This window comes from Chanos chanos, chromosome 2 (assembly GCF_902362185.1).
Source record: "Chanos chanos chromosome 2, fChaCha1.1, whole genome shotgun sequence".
NCBI classification, from domain to species: Eukaryota; Metazoa; Chordata; class Actinopteri; order Gonorynchiformes; family Chanidae; genus Chanos; species Chanos chanos.
The window spans coordinates 28,587,130-28,604,098 of record NC_044496.1 but is presented as its reverse complement, the minus strand read 5'-3'; the positions used below and the strand labels follow the sequence as shown (position 1 = coordinate 28,604,098).

The following is a 16,969-nucleotide window of genomic DNA, read 5'->3' as shown; positions in this document are numbered from 1 at the left end:
CTGTGAGGATTTTAAAGTCAGCCAATCACAGTCACCTTCTTCCCAGCTGAAACTAAACACGTCACCTAATTTTTTTAACTGAAAATCTATATGAGACTATGTCGGTGTGGTCCGTGTCTTAGGATAAATATTTGATACACGAATTTCTAATAAGAGCAGTGAAGGGCTCACAGTCTGAAGAGTCAGGAAAATCTTGAGGGATGGGGGGAAAAAAACATAACAAAACTTTGTTTTTCGGTTTCAGCATCCCCCAGAGAGCTGCCCTTGGTGTTTTATGTGAACAGTACTTGGAATTCCTGAACAGGAGCAGAAATGTGGATTTTAGTGAAGGGCACCTGAAAGGCAGGCTCCTAGGCTTCCGCCCCTGCTCCTGAATTTGGACAGCTGCCTGCTCTTTTGGCTCCTCTCCAGGCGACTGCGCAACTGAGGGCCATTTGACCCTGTGCTGTCGCTCACTCTGGGAAAAAGACGAAAGAAAAAGGGAGGGCGAGGCGAAAAAAAGGAGAAGAAAGACAGGGGATCCTCTTTCACAGGCTTTGAGGAACGAGCTTTTAATGAGCCATCGATCCATCCGTCACTCTGTCCTGCAGCTCGCACACCCAACTAATGACTGGCTGTGACGTCAGTTTTTACACACACACACACACACACACACACACACGTTTCTGCTCAGTCACCCAGTAAACACCATTCAGCCTGCATAACAGAAACCGACTCGTCCAAAAACCAGCTACTGAAAACAACCACACACAAGAATGCTCAGATATTCAAATACTGTATTTCGGTAAAACTCGAAGACACACACACACACACAAAATAAAGACGACAGCAGCATGGACTGATGGCATTATTTTCTTTTATTACGATTAGCTGGACAGTCACAAAGTCACCACATGGAGCTCAGACTCGGACACTGAAGCCAAGGGTTATGTTCCCTAGAAGCCTCACCACCTCAACGAAAGCAGAACACAGCAGGGTTGGAGAACATGTGAATGTGTGTGTGTGTACAAGTGTGTGTGAGAGAGAGAGGGTGCAAACAAGCGTGTGTCTGAGTGAATATGCCTTCAGGAACGTAGTGTTGTGAGGAAAGCAGATAAAATGAACTGAAATGTACTGCTGGAAGTGCAGTAGGTCTGAGGATGTGTCAGGTGGACATGCTGGAGGGGGAGGAGGGGTCTAATCAGTGAAACACATGCTGTGCCGGAGAGAGCGGTTCATCATTATAAATTCAAACACCTCAGACGGAGGGTGAAAAACCATTTTGGACATGTCAGCTAGGGTTAGAGCAATCATGACCTCTATGTGATCTTACAGGAGACACCCGACAGGCTGAGAGGCGCTCACTCTTTCGTAATCAGGAGAGACACGTGAGGGATGTAAGCAGGTTTGCATGGGCATGTCAGTGCATTTGAGAGAGTTAAGCAGAAAACTAAATCGCTGAATGAGAAAGGGTTAACGATTATCTTTCTCTCTCTCTTACACACACACACACACATCCACAGGCTGCAGAGTGCGTTGAAGGCAAAAGTGAACCACCAGAGTTTGACAAATGGGCTTGATTTCACATTCACAAACCAACTGTGACTCCAACAGTCAAATGGACAGAAGCTCTCCTCATCTAACTCCGCTAAGCTGTGTTTCTTACATGTATACACAAACATATTTGATTTATATATTTATTTATAGACAGACTGATTTTCTGGTATTAGTACATGTTTGTTGCTTTAGTTCATATCTCCTCATATGTTTGAGAATTTTGGTCACATACAGAAACTCTGTTGCACTGAGACAAATTAAACAAACAAACAAAAAAAAGCCAAATGAAACAAAAAAAAAAAAAAAAAGGAAGAAAAAAAAATGGGAAACCACAGTAGATGAAATTGTTAACTGTGCCAGTATAATTCTTACATTGAAAATAACAGCTACTGTCAGGAAGAAAGGATGAGGAGGGGAATGAAAGAGAGAGAGAGGGATAAGTAACGCAAGTTGGGGCCACAGCATAGACAGATACACAAAACACTGAATACAAAACACTGACAAGAGCTAACTAACACACTAAAGAGAGAATGGGGACTTAAAACAAAACAAAAAAACAAAACAAGCAAACAAAAAAACAAAAAGGGTTGTTTATATAAAATGGATGGAAACTACCTTGATGAGACCAATAGCTGTCTACACTACAGCTTTAAGCAGGATTATATCTAGGGAAAGATGGGGTTTGGGGAGGGGGCTGGGTTTTCTGCTCAAGGAGAACTGAAGTGATTGTGACAGAGAGGACATCTCAGACCACGCCACGTCACCTCACTGCTCTTCAGCTCAGGAGCCCAGCCTGAGGGGGCCGGGCTTAACAAACCAGGGACACACACACACACACAGGGGGAGGAGGAGAGGTGTAAAGGAATGTATACTGTGAAGGAGCACGAGGAGAAGTGTAAAACGGACCACATCTATCTCTCTAAAGGGAAGTTTTCTCAAACAGGCTGGGCTGGGGCCAGGGAAGGGGTGGATTACTGCTCATATTTTACTTTGTTCATCGTAAATAAACAGCTTTCCTACTATTTTATTTCATTTTCTTTCTGCTCCACAGGACAAGTTTTGGATCCTCTCTTACTAGTCACATTTTGAATATGGACATTTGGAATTCTTTCCCATTGCTGTACTTGTTTTTGTTTTCTTACAGCCCCTGTATGAAAGAGAGAAAGAAAAAAAGAAACATGAGAGGTGGGTAGTGCAGGACAAAGCGAGGAGAGCCATTTTCATGTCTTCTCTTCATGTCTCTGTCCTGTCTGACCCCTCCACAGTTCTCTCCTCCCGTGTCTGGGGCCGTTAGCAGCGCGTCTCATAGATGCCGCTGCGTCCAATGTAACGAACCCATTTGATCACATCGTGGTCGCTGTAGTTCAGCTTTGGCTCAAACACCTTCAGGTAGCGCACCTTCAGTCCCGACGGAGCAAACGGCACCTGTGTAACACAACCCAGCTTAAACCACACACAGCCCAGAGTACACCGATACCCTTCTTTCATTATCCTCAAAAAAAAAACACCCCAAAATCATCTTAGACTCCTCACAAAATAATATAGTGTTCCTTTTACAATCACATGTCCCCATCAGGAAACAAAAATATCCCTCAGACTGGAGTGAGTACACACGAATAAACATCCTGAATAAACATCCCAATGCTTTTCCTTGGTTAACTTCTTTCCTCTCACACACTGATAAACAGAGTGTGCAGGTTTATGAAGACTAACTTTCTTTTTAAAAGGCTAGGAAGATGTAAGCATAACAGGTGGCAGAGAGAAAGAGAGCGTGAGAGAGAGAGACAAAGGGTGGCAGAGACGGAGAGAGAGAGAGTAAGCGATAGAGACAGTGTGTGTGTGTGAGAGAGAGAGAGAGAGACAGTACGAGCTGTGTGTAGTGGGGAGAAGAGAACACACCTCAAAGTTCATGGAGATGGGTGGACGAGCCCATTTCTTCTTATCATTAGTGGGCAGAAGCTCAATCTCTGCACTGATCTGTGACTCCTTCATCCCAGCCATACGCTTGATCCTACAGACAGGAGAGAGGCTGTCAGCACACAGACATGTGTACAGGGCAGAGAGGGCACACACACACACACGGAGCCAAGAGCACATATGTAAACACACGCACACACTCACGGCAGAGAGAGCATACACACACACACGCACACGGTAGAGAGAGCATACACACACACACACACACACACACAGGCCAGGATAATGTGAGAACAGATGGTTTCACTCACTTCCATACGATGGCGTTCTCACTGGCTTTGTACTTGGCTTTGCCTTTCATGCAGATGACCTGCACTCCACTTGTATTCAGAGGGGTGGGGATGCGAACCTACAGACACAAACACACACACACTTTCCTCACTTCACAAACCAAGCCTGACTTTACTCACACATCATGGCATCCCCAAACCCAGGACAGGTTAATAATGATCAGGTCAGCGGCGTAAGGAGAAGCTCTCACCTCGATCTTCTGGGCCAGCAGTGAAGGCTTGAAGTTGGACTTAATGACCACCTTAACCTCCAGCTTGGTACGACCCACTTCTCTGACTAGCGGAATGACCCGGAAGGGCAGGATGATGTCTTTAGTGGTGCGGTACCTGCGTGCAGCACACACATACACAGTCACACACCAAAGTTAAAGAAGTAAAAAGACTTCTGAAAAGTGCACCAAAACATCTGGAACACAAGCACCAAAGTTAGACTAAGGAGGTGACAAGATTTATAGAAAGTGCGGTTAAACATCTGATGCGCACACACAAAGACCCATAGACACTGACCTCATGAGCTCATACTCTCCATCAGGAGGAATGAAGCTGATGCTGCGCTCAGAGTCAAACTTGCTGAGACGGACACACTGGTGGAAAGTACAGTCATCGATGGCTATGGACTGCTTCCCACTGCCAACACACACACACACACACACACACACACACACACACACACACACAGAGGACAGAGAAGGCAACATGAGGACAAGGTCATATGGTGAAACTGAGTCTGTCTAATCACAGGACCCAACAGGGTGAGCCCTAAGATGAAAGGAGACATTGGCTATAGACGAGTCTGACTGTGACATAAGGCCCATCAGTGCCTCACCACGGCATTCATCAGTGACTGTAAAACACACAGGGGCTAATTATGTTACAGTCAGATCACTAAACCCAGGAAAATACTACTCTTACAATCCTAATTCTACCACTCATACACCTGTCACATGTCTAGCTGCTACTCATGTCCAAACCCCTGCATATACTACATCTGATCTCAAAAGAGGAGATCTGTTGGCACTGGTAGATACGTGGAACTGAGTAAAATAATGAGAAACTGATGGATGGACAGAACCATGGGACCTGCCCCGTCTTAGATCATTCACACGTCTAGTCACTGCACAAGGACTAAACAGGAAGAGATGGAAGTCATGGCATGGAAGTGGAAGTGAGAGACAGACAGGATGTCTCTAAGGATGGGAGACAGAGAGAGAGAGAGACAGAAGTACGCTACCTGCCCCCCAACTCACTACAGGTCCAGCAAAGAGAGAGGAAGACAAAAAAAAAAAAAAAATCAAAAACAATTAAAAAAAACAAAAAACAAGACACAGACAAAAAAAACCCAAAAAACAAATGCTAACTGCTAAAAACAAAGAAATATAAGGTTACAAATCAGCACTGACATTAAACAAGGAACAGCGAGCCTTGGAAAAAAAAGACAACAAAAACAAACCATCAGTACTGATACAAGCAGATGAGTGGGAGAGAAAACATAAGAGTAAGATAAGACTGGGATGTGCCATGCTGAGAATAAACTCTGATTTGAGGTGGACCAGACTAGGGAGACAATGGCGGGGGTTATAAACATGGTATCCTGACACTGTCACGGCCATTCAAACCATTCAAAAGGATATGTTTACAAGTCCTTGCAAAATGAACTAAATCACTGTTGAAATGCACAAAATCTCCCAACTTTACCATGGCACAGGATTCCTTCTCCCAACAGTATATGAGTGTATATACCAAAGATCTACATTCTTTCAATAGAGACTGTTAGCTCTGCATGCAGGTTCATTACTATCATTCTTCCACTTAGCACATCACTGCAGGCAGACACCACTCCTTCAATGCCAAACCAAACTCAGTCACTCTCAGAACAGTCCCAAACTCAGTCTGGTAACTCTGTCTTCACTCAAGTCTCTGAGTGTAGAATGCTACTGCTTATAGACACGGAGTGATAGAAATGGGTTGTTCTGAAACAAACAGAAGAACAGGAAGAAGATGATACTTTTCAGTGCCCGCTCACCTCTTGCCGGCATCGTCAGCAGAGCCGCCCTTGCCCTGTTTGTCAATGACGATCTTGTCGTTCATGCCAAACTTACACTCAGGCATCCCGCTCAGGTAGCTCTTCATCACCACACGCCCAGACACGTGAGCACTCAGTACCTGACCTGTGAACAGGTACAGCCCCACAGCAAAGTCAATAAAACTGACCTGGGAACAGGTACAGCCACAGCCACACAGTCAACTTAATAAAACCATATAATCATGCACAGTTACAGCACAGTGAAACAGTGCGGCCAGGCACGGAGAGATTACACACCACTACAGCCAGTCTGACCAATGACCACTCTCTGTCCAGTACCACATGCTGTGCACTAGAGTTTGTCTTGGCTCTGTAGAGACCAAAGGTCAGGCCACAGAGCCTCTACATGTCAGCAGGATGAAGATGGTGTGAGAAGCGAGGGCCGGAGGCGCTCGTCACACTCACCCTGTGGTGACATCAGCAGGTTGACACTTTCCAGTACATCCAGGAAGAGTTCATTACGCCGGTACTTTATCCCCTCCCGACGCCAGCCGATCTGCCCCGTCACCTGACTGGTGATCTGAGACTGCTCCTCTTTCGTCTACAGCACAGAGCGACGGGAGGGACAGAGAGACCACAGTGAGAATCACTACATAAATTCTTAAAACAATTCATTCTTAATTCTGAAAGAAAATTTTCTAAACATGTTGGAAATGTTCCTAATTGTAGTGAAGAGCACTGAATTGTAGTGGAGATAAAAACTCATTCAAGGTTCATTCATGAAACCATTATAAACTGTTTTCCTAAAAGACACAATATGTTTGTCAGCAGTGAAATACACACTGACACATTTTGATATTAGAAACAAACAGGGCTTACATGGTGCTGGACATTGGCGATCATCAGAAGGACCAGGGTGGAGAAAGAGAGAGAGAGAGAGAAAGACATTTTGAGCTGGGTCACAGCATAATGACCTACAATGACACAAAGCCATAACTTCTGAACTCCCTTCTGACTCAAACTGCCACATGCTATTATAGTTTTTGATTTTGGCAAATCTAAAAATGCATTTTCAGATTCTGTTACACTGCTACTAATGCTGTCACCGTGGTCACCCATGCCTGGGAAGATATTAACATTACAAAACAAAAAAAAGGGAGACTATTTCCAGTCATTTGACTGTACGAGGACGCTGCGTGGGCTTATCTGTCCTAAAGTGCTGAGGTTGCTGTGGACACGAGAGAGTGTGCTGGGGGATTAACGTGTCCTCTGGCCGTTTCATCCATGTCCCCAAACCCACCTGGCTCTTAATGCCCTGTTGAGTGATGAAGGTCTTCAGGGCCCCGGTCTCAGAGTTCTGAGGGTAGCCGAAATCCAGGATCTCTGCAGGAAGCCCAGCAAAGCCACATTAGCATTCACTCACTCACATACTGGCTTCCTTACTCTCTGCTGCAGTTTTATGTTCTACACTGCTCTTAAAGGAGTGTTCATTCACTCCTCATTAAACTTCACACCATCAAAACCACACCACCACCAACAGACCAATGACTTTCTACAGAGTGTGGTCTCCGACCAAAACAAAACAAAACAAAAAAACTAGCATAAGTCAGACTTCACATTTTTGGTTGCGAGGTTACACTGTTATAGGATGAACTCATGACATAGGTATTACTCTCGGGTCCTTCAAGCTTTGCATACTGCATCTTGTAAACACAGGTGTCAAATTCATTTCATCTTGTACCAGTCTTTCAAATGAATGGGGTACACCAATGAATTTCCACAGTAAACAGATTAGAAAATAGCCATAGAACTATGCAAAAAGTTAAGTAGCTACGCAAAAAAGTGCATATTTAATAATGACCTATGAAAAATACATGACTGCTTTTAAGAGAGAGAAGTTTTCCTTTACCTTCATCTTCATTTATCTGATAAAATAATGAAGTGAAATGTTATGACCACTAATGTCCACAAGAGGTCAACAAAAACACCCCTGTCCAAACTCTTTGTGGCATGACATTGTACAGCTGCACTTTTCTAGCTGTATGGCACACCTGGCTAAAGCAATGCCTCAGAATGTAGAGGTCTAACAGGTCACACTCAGTCAACAGCACTCTCCTCCAGTCACATCTCCTGGCCAATGTTTGTAGTGGTAAAGAGACAAAAAAAAAAAACAAGGTTCCTGTAATAAGTAAGGTCAGGCTGATGTGGTCATTGTGCAGGAATGAGGGAGCTGTATCAGAACGTCCAATGAAGACAGCTGTCTGTGCAGTATTTTCTTTAGGTTTTGATTTTCTCATCTGGACGTCATAAAAATCAAAACCTAAAAAAACCACAGCACAGCAGAGGCTCTGCCCACAGGAAAAATCTTCTTCTGAAGATCCACCACCTCTACTCCTGGGAAACTGCAGAAAGGTGGAAAACGCACTGCACTGGAACTGGGAGAGAATACTGTCAATACTGACAACAGGGAATACTGCCCTCCTGAGCCATACAGTGAAACCCAAAGAGTTAAATGAGAGAAGAGACAAACAGATCCTTATCAGTCTCTACACAGACTGTCATACTTCGCAGCACTCAGCCCCCAGCCCAAACAATCGTATAAAGCCACAGATTTTACAGCACTATAGAAATATCTTAGCCGCCTCCTTCAAATGCTCTCCCTCACATACAAGGCCACCATTTGTTCACAGCTGTCATGTACTACCTCATATTGTTATTATATAAGTTAAGATCACTGAAGTCGCTGTTTGAAGTGGAGTGAAGCATTCCCCTATGTTAGTGAGAATGATTACACTTGCTCAGTGGGACCCATCAGCGCATCCAAGCCCAATTGACAGTTTGGGCTGGCCGACATTCTAAACCGGATCAGATAAAAGGACAGACAAAGGGGTAAACAGGCGCCCTTACCGTCTAGCAGTTCGTAGATGAGCACGAAGTTGTTCTTGATGTTCTCCTCACTGATTTTGCCGAAGTAAGCGGTCATGACGTCACACATCTTGTAGAGGAACTCAAACACCATGGCGGCATTGACGTTCTGTTTGGTGACGGCTGCCAGCCAAATGTTGGAGCGTTTGACGTGGAAGAAGCTGGTGCGAGCGATGTTGGTGACGGGGGAGCGCACCTGCTGACGGGCGTGGATCACGTTCACGCGGAACGCGTCCACTGCATTCCGCCTGCGGAGAGAAGCCGGAGAAGATTAAAAAGGGGTAAGAGACGAAGGAGGAGGCGCAGGGTGGAGATGTAGTGATGTAGGGGGAGGAGACGAAGGAGGAGGCGCAGGGTGGAGACGTAGTGATGTAGGGGGAAGAGACAAAGGAGGAGGCGCAGGGTGGAGACATAGTGATGTAGGGGGAAGAGACGAAGGAGGAGGCGCAGGGTGGAGACGTAGTGATGTAGGGGGAAGAGACGAAGGAGGAGGCGCAGGGTGGAGACGTAGTGATGTAGGGGGAAGAGACGAAGGAGGAGGCGCAGGGTGGAGACGTAGTGATGTAGGGGGAAGGTGGAAAGTCTGAGTGACCTGAGGAACACGTGGGGGTTTTGCAATAGGGAATAGAGTAACATGTGGAACATGGAGAGAATCCAAAGTGCATTTCTGAGATCAAACAATGAACACACACCTGACTAAGTAACCAAACAAAATCCCTCCCTTCCATCACACACATCTTGAATTCCTCAAACTTAATAATAATATATAAATATTTTGTAGTATGTGTCAGCAAAAGCATAATGAAAGTAAAATTTACCCTGTTGAAATCTCACGGAGAAAAATGAAATTGAGTGTCAATGTTTATTTTCAGTACTAAATTCAAACTACTACATTTCCTGTTATTCCAGTCTCTTTACAAGCCTGCTTGTCAGAACACTTCAGAGTACAGCCCTCTTTCTCAAGTAAGACACACTTACACAAGCACACACACAAGCGCACACACACACACACACACACATCTTCTTAAATAAAATAGGGATGAGTAGTGTTCTTTCCACCTCCCTGCATGTTCTCCTTCATTAAAAATTACAGCATGTTTACATGAAGATCTGAGAATATCAGACATTTCTCAGTGACAAGCCCAGTATCTCTGGCGTTCTCTTGCATTTCCAATCTCCTCCGTTCTCCTTTTCGCTCCATCTCTCTTTTCACTCCAGTCTTGGGCTCTGTCCCTCTCCTCCCCCACCCACATTAAAAGCTCCCTATTTCCTGCAGGCCTTGCTTAGCTTAGCACACAACGATGACTCATTCAGAGCGCTAGGCGTGCACGCACACACATACACGCACACACGCACTCTCTCTCTCGGGCTCTGGCTCCGTGACAGCAGCAGCACTGACGGCAGGGCGATTCAGATCGCCTGTATCCATGGCAACACTGGTATTCCAAGGCTTCCCGATTTCCTGCTGTTCTACAGAATATTTTCTGTTATTTCACATGGCGCCGAGTCCTTCTGACCACAGACCTCAGTCATCAGGGACCACGTTCCCCTAAGCTCTCAGCACAAGGCAGTCCCAACTAAGACACTTATCCCCAAAACAAGTCTAGACTCCTGCTACCACAAACACACAAATACTACATGTACGCTGCCCCAGGACAGACCTGCCCGTTTAAAGAATGAACATTACAGCGTGAATAAAGTCATGATTTTTCAGGCCAGTCACTGCGTAGACCAGAATCAGGTGTTCCATTTGAGCAGAGACCCAGGTGACTGACCAAAGCATGTGCTCTACACATCCGCAGCTCTGCTCTGCAGACACACCAGCACCATCTCCATCTGAACTGCTACATGCCAAACAGGCACGCTGAACATCTTCATACGTGTAGACACACCAGCACCATCTCCATCTGAACTGCTACATGCCAAACAGGCACGCTGAACATCTTCATACGTGTAGACACACCAGCACCATCTCCATCTGAACTGCTACACGCCAAACAGGCACGCTGAACATCTTCATACGTGTAGACACACCAGCACCATCTCCATCTGAACTGCTACATGCCAAACAGGCACGCTGAACATCTTCATACGTGTAGACACACCAGCACCATCTCCATCTGAACTGCTACACGCCAAACAGGCACGCTGAACATCTTCATACGTGTAGACACACCAGCACCATCTCCATCTGAACTGCTACACGCCAAACAGGCACGCTGAACATCGTCATACGAGTAGACACACCACCACCATGTCCATCTGAACTGGTACACGCCAAACAGGCACGCTGAACATCTTCATACGTGTAGACACACCAGCACCATCTCCATCTGAACTGCTACATGCCAAACAGGCAAACTGAACATCTTCATACGTGAAGGAGAGAGAGAGACACACAGCAGAGGACAGGGTGTCGACTCCCTCTCTCTTTCTCTCTAGATAATGGACAGAAGAGTAGTGCTAAAATGCCATGTTTGCAGTACTTTGCAGATATGTAAAGGGCAAGAGAGGTTTGGGGTGAATTTAGGACTTAGGACAAACCTGTACTAGTGTGATATTCAGGGTCAGGATGGGAAATGAGTGGTTACCAAGCACATTCTGCCCTCTGCTACAATAACCAATTAACACATAGACTAAAAAGGAGAAAAGAAGGGGAGGGAGAGGAAGAAGAGACAACAGCAAAGGGACAGCAGGAAATAGAGCAGGAGAGGGTTACAGCGGAGGATGACGAGGAAGGAGCGTGAGAGAGGCTTAGCGTGGCACATACAAGCGTGCAAACACACACACAGAGTCACAGCAGGATGTACAAGTAAGAGAACATGAGTCATATTTGACAAGCTCAGAGAAACAGCTCACACAGTGAAAAAACAGAGAATCTAAGCAGGAACAGGGCATACAGGGTATAACATGATAGCAGCATGGCTAATGAACACACACACACACACATACTCCCTTAAATTGGTTGTACAGATATCCACACGACCAGCCCAGAGGTGAACTCAGTGACACTTACCCTATGTCATCCCGGTACACGCGGGAGATCAGCACCTCCCCCTTATGGTTGTAGATAAACAGTCCTCCAATCATAGTGGCAGTCTCCCCTTACTCTTCACTGGCCATGGTGGAGAACTGCATGGAAACCAGGACAAAAAGAGTGTGAGAGTGAGAAAAAGAGAAAGAGATACAAGAACGACAAATGTTTTTATGGGCAGAGGAGGACACAAAATCTGCCAATAAGTCATGTTTTAGAACATGTACAGTGTGTGTGAGAGTTTAAAGGCCCTGAAGGAGATCAACACAGTCCAGACAGTGTCAAACACATAATATTCTCAGAGATCTCCCAATCTCTCACAGAGAGAGAGTGAGAGTAAGAGTGTGTGTGTGTGTGTGTGAGAGAGAGAGAGAGCTCATCCCACAACATATTCCACTAATCCTCTGCATTCTCTCTTCAGGAAAGGCCTAAAAATACACCTGATAAGATTAGTGCCTTTGAGGAGATGCAGAGCAAATGAACAAACTGTGAGGAGAAATGGGCAGAGCACAACAGAAATAGAGACTGCAAATTAGTGACAGGCAACTGTCCCCCTCCCCTTTCTCTGCACCATTTCAAATTCACATAAACCTTCTCGTCATACTCTCCAGTTCTGTCGTATTTAATTTTCTCTAGTCTAATTCAATCAATCCCTCTGTGCTCTGGCCAACCATGTCAGGACAATGTATGATGGATGGCAGGGAAAGCAGACACAGAATGAGCATATTATTTGGTCAATGCTATTTCCATTCAATGCTCTTCCTTCCTCTACTCGTCTCCTTCAGGCATCCCTCGGTCTCTATCAATACAAACAGCTTACAGCCCCATCAGGGCGACCAATGACGAGAAGCAGCAAGTCACAACAGAGAAGGGTCTCGGAGATAAACAGCGACAGGGAGAAAACTCACACACACTTCCGCCAATAAAACCACACCAGTCCAAGGTTGACAGGCAGACACTACACGGCTTGGACAAACACACACATGCATCTGTACTCTTCTCTTTTCAAGGCTCTTTAAACCAGCAGCTTTATGGCTTAAATGGCCTCATATTCTGCTAAAATTTCACCCAGCTGGGAGGCCGAACTGAAGGAGTAACACTGTATTTTCTCACACGAGGAGGTCTACACAGACAGATGGCTAAATAACATACCACACTAGTTTTATTTGCCTAAATCCACCGAACGCAAAAATTCATATCAAAGATCTGCACACATTAAATACATCAGCTCACCTTTAACGCTTGACCTGTCATGGCTAATTGATCAACTCTTTTCAGTCTCTCTACTGTATGCAAAATTAAAACACAATAAAGCATTACTGGTACAATAATAAAAAATTTACTGGTCAGGGATGTATCATCAGGCTCTGTCATTTCATGAATTCAGGCAAGTGACACTAGAGAGAACTGTGTGACGTTCATTTTCTAGTACAGAACACCAAGCAACATCAAGGTAAGATCTGGCTTACAGGGAGAATGACACAATCACATCCTTTATGGGGTTGCAGTCTAGTGTAGATACTTAATCTGTCACTGTCTGTAGCAATACTGTCTGTGAATTATATTCCAAATTCTCATTTCAAACCAGAGCCATTAGAAGTATTCAAGCTATTAACTATGCAAGGCACGTTAGAAAGTCCAGCATCGAGAACCCATGTGTATACACACACACACATACAGATTTTGAGTCTTTGAGATCAATTTTGAGTGAATTGTCTGTTACAATGAATCTGTGGTTTGAATGAAAAGTCATCTGTGAAATACTGAACGTGGGAGCCATGAGTCAGACAATTTTAACTAAATTACATACATATATATATATACACACACACACACACACACACACACACATATACATACACACACAAGCATGATGTTATTTATTTTATTTCATACTCCAAGACAACATCTTCACGATCCTTGCTCTAATGACTCCCATTCTGTCTTTTTTTTCAGTGGCGTTTCCAGTTAACTACTTCTCTTACATTCGACGAACTGAAAAACAGACAACACCTCAGCAAGAAAATGCGCGTCATAATATTCAAAATTACTTTACATAAATTATATATTCCATCATTTATTTGCATTGAGACATCCAACATGTCCGCCACCCTTCTGGAAATAGTCACAGCTACCGCGACCGCAGCCGCGTTAAGATAAGTCAGCTGCACGGCGCTTCACACTGCAAGACTGCTAGCCTAGATGTCGAAAATTGGTTTAGCTCATTTAGCTTTGATATCCAAAGTACTTCATTCTGCGCCACTACCACAAGACCACTACGCATTAGTACGGTCGATAGCGGGTAAAGAATGAATGATTCGAATGAATGAATACTTAGAACGGTAAACCTAGCGTCAGGTTGCAATAGACCAAAATGTCTGCCTGACCGGAACACTCAATTGACCAACGTTAGCTAGCTACGCTACATGGCCATATCACGACACAAAATTTCACCAATTATATTTGCTAAATCCGTTGTTGAACACCCAGTTGTGCTACATTCACGTAATTTATGTTTTCACATTCAACCCACATTAGCAAAACGGCATATTAGCCATTCATCTGAACGTCGTGCTATCAACTTCACTAGCCTAGACAGGCTAGGCTAAAGAGCTAGCTTGGTTATCGGAATATTCTGTCACGACTGACTCGCCCGCTACGTTACAGGCGAATTCAGTGGTGTTGCAAACACTTGCCTTACCTCCCTCTCTCTTTCTCCCTCTCGTTCTGGGTTGAACTCACCCAAGTAGTGGATTTTTTGCCCCTGACACCCCCTCTAAATAATTATGCTCCCACCTTGCTTTGTCTGGCGGTCACCGCTTCACCCTACTACTATTCAAGATGTCCACCGCTCCTTCCCTCGAAACCACTCTGTCAGCTGACACGATGCAGTGACGTGAAGTTCAGCCCAAAAAGAGTGTGCTGAGGATAGGGTGGGATCGATCATTTAAATATTTAACGATTATAAACAATTATGTTTTAATCCAAGCTTACTGACAATCTTGAATCACTTCCTGTCTTTGTAGAGCTAAGTGATGTGTGTTTAGGTAATTACTATTATTCTTCATGGTCTCTCAAAAATAGCTGCAATAAAACCAAGCTGGAACGTAAATACATTATATCGACCTTAAGCATATTGTTTCACGTCGATTAACGACAAAATTTCGGTAAATTGCTTTTTGCACTATTAAATGGTACTGTCGTTTGTTTATTTCTCAATACTGCATGTCAAATCCTGTGCCAGAAAAGATGAAGTATGTTTTCTGTTGGCTAGAGTGACCTCACAACCACTTTTGTGGCGAATTCCTCTACGAGCTTTGAGTACTTGGAGATCAGTGAAAACTGATACTTGTAAAACGTTTTGAAAGACTTTTTGGTGGTGCTGTTTTGACATACAAACGTCCGTTCCTGATAGCATGATTTTAGTGCTACGCCTTGTGGACTATTTCCTGATCAGGCAGTGAACTATCTTTAACTCAACCACAGTCTTCCCTGACATGTACGTAGGGAACACGATGCGGTCCACACCCCGTGAGTATGGCTTTACTCTTGATTGAATAAGCCTCTTATAGCGAATCCGACACAACCATTTCCACTTTATCTCATTGCAGGAGGTTGTCGTTCTGTCGTAATCTACAAATCGGTTCGGAGGTGTCGTTAGGTGAGGTTCGTGTTAGATCAAAACATACAGATGACCAAGGAATTCCACTCACACGCTCGGATCACCACGGGACAATTTTTTAAGCTACAGGGGGTATTTTCTATTAAACCATGCAGGTTGTAGCGCTAATTCAGAATAGCAGATGTCTTTGCTATATATCAGAGCAGGTATTACTGGCAAAATGTCCGTCAGACCATACCACACAGCAGCACAGTTCTGACAGTCATGTGAGAACGGAAAACATTTCGAAAACGTTTATTCACATGACAGAAAGGCTGTGTTTCGGCGTGGTATCATCCATCTGTGCTTGCTTAAAAAAACGTCATTCGCAGTGCGTCGTGTTGGTTGTCATGGCACGGTATGATCTCAGAGCTGATATTTTCCCCTCAGAGAAAGGGTCTGTTAGCTTTGCATTATTTGTTCGCTCTAAAATATCGAAGAAGAAGAAAAGAGTATGTATGTGCAATATGTTCCCTGAAAATGCAGCTATGTTTTAATTACAGAGGATCAAGCACTCTTACTTTGCCAGACACATAAAAGTCTGACAATATTTGGCCTAAATCTGGATTTCACCTATTGCTTTGACGTATAATGAAATCTGTTTGAACAAATGTGTCAGTTAATACATTGTGGTAATATCACTCATCTGGAAACACATACTTGATTTCAAACTGACAAGACACAAAGAAGGACTCCAGGCATTTCAGGTTTAGGCAATAAAACTATGTTTATAAATAAAAACGATTTGTTTGTTGTTGTTGTTTTCCTCATAAAACAGTGTACATTGAGTATTAAATTGAGTCATTTAACACTATACATTGTTGGTTTCTAATAAATCAAACTTATGATAAATGTTAAAAAAATGGATGAGGATGTAGAGAAAAAAACAATTCATTAGGTTGAGAGTTATACAGAATTTTGATGTTAATGATGACATATGACAAACTATTATTTTGAAATGTGATGAAATGTTCTGAAGGAAAAGGGGAGAGAGAAAGAGCTAGGAAAAGTTGATTGTTTTGGTCTGTTATCACAATTTTTGTCATTAATATATCTAAGAAAATAATTCACTGCATTTAATTTCTGATTTTAAGCATGCTCAGATCTCAAAGGCCAGATTTGCTTGTCTTGGCTGTTACCTGTTAAATATTTAAATTCATAAAACAAATAAATCATGTCCTTGCAGAAGCAAAGCCACATCACAACAAGACTAGCTTTTCTTCCAGACTTGTCTTCAATAATACTTTACAGTCAAACTCCAAGCACACAACAGCCTCTCTACGTGTTGTGTGTTCTGAAATCTCTTCCCTCCCTCTCTCAACTCCACTTTCCCATAAATCAAGACAAAAAGTAGCGAATATAAAATGACTGTCACAGATATTCTTCATGTTAGTGTTTTTTTCTTTATGAAAGTCAGCTGATGTGAAATGATTAGGCTTCACTATCCATCCATCCATCCATTCATCCATGCATCCATCCGTTCATCCATCCGTTCATCCATCCATTCAGAGCAATAAAAGAGT

The 16,969-nt window shown here is 43.8% G+C and overlaps 1 protein-coding gene across 3 annotated transcripts; it reads right to left on the bottom strand.

Annotated features, from left to right (window-relative positions):
- Positions 1 to 839: 839 nt before the first annotated feature.
- On the bottom strand, positions 840 to 14,641 carry ap2m1b (adaptor related protein complex 2 subunit mu 1b). 3 transcript variants are annotated; one of them, XM_030764718.1, is made up of 13 exons: positions 14,487 to 14,575; positions 11,768 to 11,883; positions 8,734 to 8,999; positions 7,127 to 7,209; positions 6,706 to 6,711; positions 6,292 to 6,427; positions 5,827 to 5,971; positions 5,035 to 5,049; positions 4,311 to 4,430; positions 3,995 to 4,130; positions 3,765 to 3,862; positions 3,436 to 3,547; positions 840 to 2,961 (listed from the first exon to the last, which is right to left on the bottom strand). In XM_030764718.1, the coding sequence occupies exons 2-13, from the start codon at positions 11,839 to 11,841 to the stop codon at positions 2,827 to 2,829; spliced, it is 1,326 nt and encodes a 441-aa protein (XP_030620578.1). In that variant the 5' UTR covers positions 11,842 to 11,883; positions 14,487 to 14,575; the 3' UTR covers positions 840 to 2,826. The 3 variants fall into 3 exon arrangements, with proteins under 3 accessions (XP_030620578.1, XP_030620577.1, XP_030620576.1); XM_030764717.1 differs by lacking the exons at positions 5,035 to 5,049; positions 14,487 to 14,575 and adding an exon at positions 14,582 to 14,641; XM_030764716.1 differs by lacking the exon at positions 5,035 to 5,049.
- Between the last annotated feature and the right edge of the window lie 2,328 nt (positions 14,642 to 16,969).

Coding starts and splice junctions, on each gene's coding strand:
- ap2m1b (XM_030764718.1), bottom strand. CDS start 11,841: ATGATTGGAGGACTGTTTATCTACAACCATAAGGGGGAGGTGCTGATC. Junction 7,210..8,733: donor CATCTACGAACTGCTAGACG/GTAAGGGCGCCT, acceptor GGCTTCCTGCAG/AGATCCTGGATTTCGGCTAC. Junction 5,972..6,291: donor CCTGCTGATGTCACCACAGG/GTGAGTGTGACG, acceptor ACCTGTTCACAG/GTCAGGTACTGAGTGCTCAC.